A 9881-nucleotide genomic window follows, 5' to 3' on the forward strand; every position below is an offset into this window, starting at 1 on the left:
GCAACTGTAACTAACCAATAAACTAATATTTTTTCATATGTATACATACCTAGACCTTTATCTGATTTATGTCTTCTTAACTGTTTCATACAAAACCTGCAGAAGAATAAGAACAAGAAACATAGAAGAGCTGCTCCTATGCTTCCTAATAATATGGGTACTAGTTTATTAATTTTTCTTCCTCCTCCAGTGGAAATTGATGTTATGTCATATGTTAGATTTGTTCCAGGGTCTACTCCAAGTTTCTGACAGTATGTTTTGTAGTTATCAACCCTCAGGGAAACATCCGAAGGGCTATCACACGCCGTGCTATCTAGACCTTTAACAGTTTCTATGAAGCCCTGTCCAGAAACAGTGGCAGTGTGACAGATAGAATTGATCATCCAGAACCAGAGGGAAGCCTTGAAGGAGATTGTAGAGTTGGTGGATACAAGGTCTGGTTGGTTTAGTAAGTCCAACTTGAGGTAAGTCCCTGCAGGTCCATAGTTGTAGTTCCTGAACAAAAACAAGTAACCAGTAATACATTTAATATTATAAGTGTAGGAGCCTTTCAGTCTTGTATGACATTGAAAGGATCTAAGTTCAAGTTCCTACAATGCGTGTGTGCAAACCTCCTTGTGAACCAGTTTGGTCTTTTGTCTTGGATCCACATTTAACCCTAATTTTAAGTTATAATAAATATAGTGCAGAAATTTAAGGCTCAAGCCTTGTGGAGGGGACTTCCTAAAAGATTTCAGCTGGTACTGTTGAGATTTTTTAAGATTATTTTTAAGGAGATGATTTCATGAATTTCATATGCAGTTTAAATTTAACATTTTAACCGCTGCAATTTATGAAAGCTGGTGACCTTGCAAATTTTATTGTTTAGCATAATTTCTAGCCCTCCACATTCAAATAACTACTGCTATTTGTTAAAAAAAGACTTCAATTAATTCTGTAGCAAAGTTTATTTTACTTTATGAAACTCCCTTCTCTTTGAAAAATAGGCCCTCAAGGCCAATGGAGCCCCATGTATCTCTTTGGATGACACACTATGTATAGGTAGTGTTGATTGCCTTTAAACTTGACATTATTGATCAAATTGAATAGATTTATGCCTTTTGAAACCTTTGTAGATTATAAGTTCGTTACTTCCACGATTAATTTGATTTGTTGGCGGCAAATAAAAATAGGTCAATGAACAAGTCCAAGACAACTTGCCAACTTAATTGTAATGGACCACGCCCATGATAACTCCTTCCATGAGCACAGGGATACAGAGTGATCGTCTCATCACAGTCTATCAAACTTGAATTGATTGCATTGACATAGCAGAAATCTGTGGTTCAAGATTCAGAGTCATCAAGATTGGAGCAAAACAAAAGCTTATTGACCCACTTTGTAAAAGCCCTCCAGTCTAATCAAAGGATATTTACTTAACTTAAAAAGATTATCAATAAAACAAAGAAAAAATTGTTAGTTGGATTACCTCCAACCAGGAAAGCCGCATTAGCTAAAAAAGCCGCTACTTCTCTTCTGGTAATCTCCGTTGATCCTGTGCTTCCAAAACCCGGAAAGGTCTTTGCTGCAGCTATAAATGAATTAAGTGTATAGAAATCCTTACCCTCACAGCTTTCCGAGGCACGAGAGAGAATACTGTTAAAGAGATCTCTAATTTTGGTGTCATTGAGAATATTAAACTCCCCCAAGGAAGAATTAGAACTCTTAGCAGTACAAGGACCTTCCCTGCAACCTTCTCCACAGTAATCTGTGGTGTTTCCACAATACCCATACTGGCTGCAACAGACATTGCTGGAACACCCACAATTCTGACAAGATATCACGTTCAGTAAAACCATAAATGGTAACAGGGCATAAACCCAATCGAAGAAGGTTCCCACAGAGACCATCTTTATTTAAAAATCACCTAATTATTCTAGTCCAGAGTGTAGTCATCTATTCAATTCATGCATGGAAAAACAATTTTGGGTGATTCTATTCAATGATTTAATAATAAATTGGGGGAAAGCATAAAACTACAGAGCCGGCAATACCTAAACTCAAAGACTGCCGTGTTCTATCACATCTGATTGAAATGATCCTCATTTCAGGTAGATGTCAGAACTTCTGACTGTCTTCGTCTTTCACTCCTGTAGTCACAAGAGGCAACAAAATTGGAGCCATGGACCAATTTAAACTTTCTAAGTTGAAGACAGCACAGGAGCCATGCCTCAATATTTTCTGTAATTTGTGGGCGGGAGAGCATTGAATTTTTATCTGTTTAGTCAAGTCCCCTGTAAATCCGTTTACTTGAAGCAAGACCATACACAATAAGTCCCTCTCCATATGTAAGAGCATTAATGTCTTTTTTGAAAATATCATTTAGCCTTTGATTTTGGATGGAGATTAGTCTATCCTTTCTCAAATAGCAAATCAAACAGGACCCATAGCGTGGAGTTCCTCCACATTGATTTAAATTTTATAGTCAAAGTGTCACCTATTGTTATTATTGTAAACTACAAATTTGATTTTGAAAATTTTGTTTTATTTGCAATTGCAATAGTAAAATGGTTATTATGCATTTTCTCATAGTATATTTAACAATTATATATAAATGCAATAAATTTAAAAAAATTGTGAATAAATTAAATGTCATGTGTTACATGTCTACCATGCCAAAAATGACATTGAGAGTAGCTTAACCAAAGTGAAAAGGGGAATATTTAGTGATTTTCTAGGTGTCATGAAATGAGGAACAAAATTACTACTAAATATCTAAAATAAATTAGAGTAAATGTTATTTTTATAATACACTCGCACTTGTACCTATGAGAGGTTCAAGGAAAAGCCAATAGCGTAATTTTTAAAAACTATCATTGTATGAAATTGCATAGTATAGTAAAGGGTTAAACAAATATTTTTGTGATGATAAATAATATTATTTTTCAAGAAAATATGATTTTTAGTACATGGTCCAATAGTGCATAACAACAATGGTATTTTAGAAGCAGAGTAGTATACAATAAAATGGAAAAAAAATATTTGATGCATGCACAATGTTTGATACAAATGTTTACCAAGAAATGTATGTGTAGACCTAAATAGTAATTATAATATAATTGTAAAGTTTCATTTGAAACATGCATGATATTTGATAGAAGCATTATTTTTAAGTAATAGTAAGTGTGCCAAATTTGACAATACAATGTATTTGTATGGGTATTACTTGTAGGATATCTCATATTACATTTATATATCATCTATATGACAAGTCAATCTGAGTTTTGTCATCTCTTTGTTGCATATAGTGAACCTGTAAAAGAAAAGTAGACAAAAATGTCATCAAACAAATGTAATTCTTAGATAAGGTAAATTTTTTTTAAAAGGGAAAGTGTATAGAAGGGTGGGAGTGATTATAAAAAAGTACCTTGTCAAAGTGAGAGCAAGGACAATTGAGCTTCTTCTTTCTTTCTAATAATATTGTAGGGTTTTTTTTTCATTTTGTAAAAGCGCTCAAATGAGAAGGCAGGTTCAATTCGAAGGCCTTGTAGGGATTTGACCCTTGATATGGCTATAAAGGTGAGGCCTTGTCTTTCAGTTTTACCTATATCAATTGTGGCCCATTCTAAAGTTAGGCCTTGTGATTTGTGTATAGTGATAGCCCAAGTAGTAGTTGGTGGTAGTTGGGTACGGTTGCCTCGGGTAATTGGATGGATTGGTATGGTTTTTAGGTTGTTGACATACCGTGGAGGCCCATTGTAGCTATCAAATGTGACAGTAACATATGTTGGCAACTAAGGAGGCTTAGAGGATGGGGCATATACAATATCCTTAACTACACCAAGGGATCCATTGACAAGGCCACCTTGTATCCATAGGTTTGCGGTAAGCATGACACATTAGAATTTACATATGAGTACTTCTTGTGAGAGTTGGGCATCTGTAGAGGGCATATGCACCGAGTTGTGGTGCCAAAAAGGTGACAAAGAAATTTTTTTTTCTATTTTAAAAAGCGCGTACGCGCTTTTTAAAAAATAAAAAGTATATATGATGGGCTGCAAACCCACAGCCCATCATTTTCATCAGCATTTTTTTCTACTCCTACAGCGAGCAGCGCGTACGCGAGTTGAAGACTCAACATTTGCACCACCATTTGCCAAAATGCCTCCTCGTTGACGAAATCCAAGACCACAAGCGCACCCACAACGACGCCGTAAGTGATATAAACCTAACTTTGCATTGTTTGGTATATTTTTCATATTGTTTTGTAAGTTTTTTATATTCTTTTGTAGGGTTTTTACAAACTTCATTTAGATTTGTTTATTTATTTGAATTTCAATTGATTTTTTATCAAGAAATGTTCATAATCAACCAGAAAATCCACAAGAACATCAAAACCCTCAAGAACCCCAAAACCAAAACCCTCCTCAAGAAGAAGAACAAATTCCACAACCTGAACCAATTGCAAGACCTCCACCAGGCACACAAGAAAATATAAGAAATGAAATAGAGAGAATCAAAACTCAATTAGAAGGAATCATTGCTCGGTTGAAAGAATCCGGACAAACCTATCCAATGAGGGCTCAATTGGCATCATCCCTTGAATCCATTAACACTCAGATAGCCTCAGTTAGTGGTCAGTTAGATATTCAAATGGCGGGCTAAGAGGGATGAACAAAAAAGATTTTATGCAAATAAATTGTCATATGAAGATGTTAGAAAAAAGGAAATACCAAAAGGTATTATATGTGCATTATTTAGAAAACCCGGTGAGCAAAATACTGTTAGAGAGGGTACTAAACGATTCCCCATCCATTGGTGCATACATGATGCTATTAGAAATAATTTTTGGGATAGATGGTGGATGGTTTTTGATGCCCCTCCTTGCAACAATCACGAGGTCCCCATGTATTTTTTGAAGAAATTATATTGTGAGTTTGTCCTTGGGGAGATCCCCAATTATTTTGATATGTTAGACTCCCAAGTTAGAGATGGGGGGTCATCATTTGAGAGGCTCGGAGCACGTCGTGACCCTAATGTAGTTAGGGCACCCGTGGTCCATCCACAGCATGAGCATGTGATTATTTCTTCAGTTGTGAAGGAACATGTAGAGGCCAGCACTCTAGGGACCATTAATGCTTTGACACAAACCCTCATCCATTCCATGAGCCCATTAGTTGAGGGGGAGCCTTCTATACGTTGTGGTTACATGTGCACTTCATGCGGATCCCTATGCACATTTGGCACTCATGTCGAAGATGGTGCAAATGATGGGCTTGTCACCGATCAGTTCCTGAACGAGACATTTGGCATTGACACACAGGTAAATTACTAATTTGATCACATTTCATACGTATAGTGAATGATTAATTAATTAGGATTTATTGACATTGTTCAAAATTTAGGGTCAAAGTGTTCTTGGGCCTAGCAGCGATCCTCTAGGCCCATTTTTTGTCCCTTCAACGAGTCCTGAGGTATGTATCAATTTAATCATTTTAATTAATACATATATTTATTACGTAATCATATTAAGGATTGACCAAAAAAAATATGCATGTGCATCAGTTCTCCACAGGACCCTCAACCTTTACCACAGACGCAGAGCAGAGACATCATACGAGCTTCACACAGGTACAGTTGTTTCATGTTAATTTAATTCATTTGATTATATTTATTCTATGTTTCATGTTAAATATAACGTGTATTGTATGACATGCAGCTCATGATGTCGGACACACCTCCTCATCTGCGACAGTCTGTTGATAGTGGAGTGGCCGCAGCTGTGGCTAGCTCACAGCCACTGACGGAGGTATGAAAGAATTTTCTTCGTTTTAGTTGTTGTTTATAATAGTTAATCTCAAAATTTCTAATGTTATTTATAAGTGATTATATTTATTGTATTGTTGTAGGGTCTTGTCACGCCTGATTGTCCACGAGCATTTGAGGTGGACTTACAAAGTGACTATTTGTTGGTGGTAAGAAAATAATTGATTTTTTGAGTACATATATTTGATTTCAATGTATAATAAATATTGATTCATATCTACTTTCTTTGTATCAGTTGGACCTGGAGAAGAGCCTCAACAAGAGGTCAAGTGAGCGTGTCAGGAGGGCCCCGTCATCTCCACTGTCTCCCTCCACACGACGGCAGAGGACGTCGAGAGACTTATTTCCTTCCCCTCGTGGGAAGGAAAAGATGTAGTTGAGATATTTGATACATATATATAGAGACTTGTTTCCTTCCCCATGTATATATATAGGCATCTGAGAGACATATTCGATACACATTTGATGTACATATGACATTCTATATTTGATGTATGACATTATTGGTTAATATATGATATGTTTGTTCATATGATATGTTGGCTACCAATCCTCCTTCTTACAACATTTCTGTGATTAGGGGAAACACGTGTGTTATTTTTTCAAAAATCTTCGATCAATGATTTCAAGGCTTCACTAATTTCTTTATCCTTTCACGGTAGTCTACCGCTAAATGTCCATAACTCATTTTTTGTTGGATCTTCCAATCTCTCATGCCTTAGCATGGCTCTCCTTAGAGTACCTCTACCAATTTTTAATGTTTTGCTTATCTTTCTCATGAGTCGAGCTTTCTTCATTTGGCTACTTACTATTGTCGATGTAAGTACTCGTCTTGCGATATTACTATCTTTGGTACGTGATTTAGAACCCACTTTATCATAAGCATTCATTAGATTCTTTACAATGTTTTTTTCATTTGAATCATCCATCATTCTTAGCCCAAGAATCTTCATGATAGGCCTAAATTTTAAATTCCTCATCATTTCAACAAATAATTGGCATTGACCTGTAATATTTAATTCATCAAAAAATAATCTCCACATACGATTAACTTTTCTTTGACAAGTACGCTTGCTAATCTTGTCAGGCATTGATTTCAAAATGTTACTATCAATATCAATCAAATATTTTGGTCTTCTAAAACGAATTCTAGAAGGTGTTATAATCTCTTCAATTCTCTCAATATTTTGAACATCAACATAAGGTTGAGTGTATTGCGTACCTTGAACCAAAGATGATGTGCCTTGGCAATAAGATGCAAAAGATGGAATATCACCTACTTGATGTGTTGATGTTGTGCCTTCAACATGACATGATGGAGTGTGTATATCGTCGGATCTACAAATCGGTGTCTCTTCAACATGAGAGGATGATATGACTTCAACATTGGAAGATGGTGTAGCGGACGATATGACTCCAACATTAGAAGATGGTGTAGCTTCACAATTCAATTGTCTTCTTGAGCGTAATAGTCGCATTCGTTCTCTTTGTCTTTCCAATTCTTCCTCTTTGTTTCTTGGTACCGGTGGTTCTTGATCCTCTTCAAAAGTCAATTCTTCATTATTGCTTTGCAATTTTCTTTGCTCACGTAGTAATTTCATTTTATCTCTTTTAATTGCCAAATCTCTCTCCCTATCTTCATTTGTTTGATTTTTTGGTTTCTTCCTTGGCATGATGATGATTTCTACATGTCAAATTATTCAAACATTTTAATTACTTAAAATGTGTAAATTATAAATTATTCAAATACATATAGAAATTATAATTATTTGAATGAATACACAATATATATATAAAATGACTTGTTAAATTTCTAACCATTTCGAAATAACATTTCATTGAAACATACAAATTTCAATGAATTCACTATATATTAAACATGTCAAATTATAATCAAATTTGTATCTATATATCAACAAACAATATTTAAAATAGATTGCACTAACCTTTTCTATACAAGGAATATTCAAAAAGTCTTCAAATCATGTATCCAATGATTGAATTTGGTGTTTTCTAGCTTCCAAAAGTGTTTGCCACTTTGAACTAGTGTTTGTTAGCTTGAAATAGTGTTTGCCACCTTGAAAGAGTGTTTGTTGTGTTGAAACCTGTGATTTCTGTCGGGATAACATAGTGCAGAACAAAACAAAAGCAGAGAATGAATGAAACGGGCCCCAAAGTTTCTTTTTGACCATTTTTAGGTGATTTCACATAGCGCGTACGCACTATATGAGAACACATCACTCTCCACCCTCCCTACTCTCTCTCTCTCCCTACTCTCTCTCTCTTCCTACTCTCTCTCCCCTCTCCCATCCTTTACTCTCTCTTGCTCTCCCTCTCCCACCGCCTACTCTCTCTATCTCTCTCACCCTCTCGTCTCTCCCATCCCCTACTCTTTAGATCTCTCACACGCACTCCCATCCTCCCTCTCCCACTTCTTACTCTCTCTCTCTCTGCCACCTCCTACTCTCTCACACACTCTCTCCCATGCCCTACTCTCTCTTACACACACTCCCATCTGCCCCTCTCTCCCATCCGCTACTCTCTCTCTCTCTTGGGCTACTCTTTGTCTCCCCTCTCCCATCCCCTAAACTCTCTCTTTTGCAGATACACACTCCCATCCCCCTCTCTCTCTCCCCTCTCCCATCCCTTACTCTCTAGATCACTCACACGCACTCCCATCCCTCTCTCTCCTCCTCTCCCACTCCCTCTCCCACCACCTACTCTCTCTCTCTCTCTCAAGTTCTCTCTCTCCCTCTCTACTCTCTCTCTCTCTCTCTCCCATCCCCTACTCTTACTCTCTCTCTCTCTCTCTCTCTCCAATCCCCAACTCTCTCTCACACTCTCTCCCATCCCCTACTCTCTCTGACACTCTCTCTCATCCTTTCACTCTGTCTCTCTCATCTCGTACTCTCTCCCTCTACCACCTCCTACTCTCTCTCACACTCTTTCCCATCCTTTCACTCTGTCTCTCCCACTCGTACTCTCTCTTTGCCACCCCCTACTCTCTCTCACACTCTCACACTCTCTCCTATCCCCTACTCTCTCTCTTTCACACACACACACACACACACACACACACACACACACACACACACTCCCATCCCCCCTTTCTCTTCTCTCCCATCCCCTACTCTCTATATTTGTCACACGCACTCCCATCCCTCTCTCTCCTCCTCTCCCACTCCCTCTCCCAGGTCACCTACTATTTCTCTCTCTCAAGTTCTCTCTCTCCCTCTCTACTCTCTCTCTCCCATCCCCTACTCTTACTCTCTCTCTCTCTCCCATTCCCAACTCTCTCTCACACTCTCTCCCATCCCCTACTCTCTCTCACACTCTCTCCCATCCTTCCACTCTGTCTCTCCCATCCCGTACTCTCTCTCTCTGCCGCCCCCTACTCTCTCTCTCACTCTCTCCCATCCTTTCACTCTGTCTCTCCCATCTTGTACTCTCTCTCTGCCACCCCCTACTCTCTCTCACACTATCACGTTCTCTCCCATCCCCTACTCTCTCTCTTTCAAAGACACACACACTCTTATCCCCCCACTCTCTTCTCTCCCATCCCCTACTCTCTACATCTGTCACACACACTCCCATCCCCCCTATCTCTCTCCCTCTCCCTCTCCTACCGCCTACTAGATCTCTCTCTCTCTCAAGTTCTCTCTCTCCCTCTCTACTCTCTCTCTCTCTCTCCCATCCCATCCCTTACTCTCACTCTCTCTCTCTCCCATCCCCTACTCTCTCTCACACTCCCATCTCCTAATCTCACTCTCTCTCTCTCCCATCCCATACGAGCTCTCTCCGCCACCACCTACTCTCTCTCACACTCTCACACTCTCTCCCATCCCCTACTCTATCTCTCTTACACACATTCCCATTCCCCCTCTCTCTCTCTCCCTCTCCCACTGCCTACTTTATCTCCCCCATCCCCTACTCTCTCTCTCCCCTCTCCCATCCCCTACTCTCTCTCTTTCATAGACACACACTCCCATCCCCCCCCTCTCTCTCTCCTCTCCCATCCCCTACTCTCTAGATTTGTCACACACACTCCCATCCCCCCTCTCTCTCCCTCTCCCACT

General features: G+C 38.7%; 1 protein-coding gene across 1 annotated transcript; it reads right to left on the reverse strand.

Moving 5' to 3' along the window:
- Positions 1-1099: 1099 nt before the first annotated feature.
- On the reverse strand, positions 1100-2264 carry LOC149541339 (endochitinase 4-like). Its single transcript, XM_089796619.1, has 2 exons — positions 1469-2264; positions 1100-1318 (listed from the first exon to the last, which is right to left on the reverse strand). The coding sequence occupies exons 1-2, from the start codon at positions 1887-1889 to the stop codon at positions 1140-1142; spliced, it is 600 nt and encodes a 199-aa protein (XP_089652745.1). The 5' UTR covers positions 1890-2264; the 3' UTR covers positions 1100-1139.
- Between the last annotated feature and the right edge of the window lie 7617 nt (positions 2265-9881).

This window comes from Cupressus sempervirens, chromosome 8, assembly GCF_028749045.1.
Source record: "Cupressus sempervirens isolate cs-2001-9-10 chromosome 8, ASM2874904v1, whole genome shotgun sequence".
Taxonomy (NCBI): Eukaryota; Viridiplantae; Streptophyta; class Pinopsida; order Cupressales; family Cupressaceae; genus Cupressus; species Cupressus sempervirens.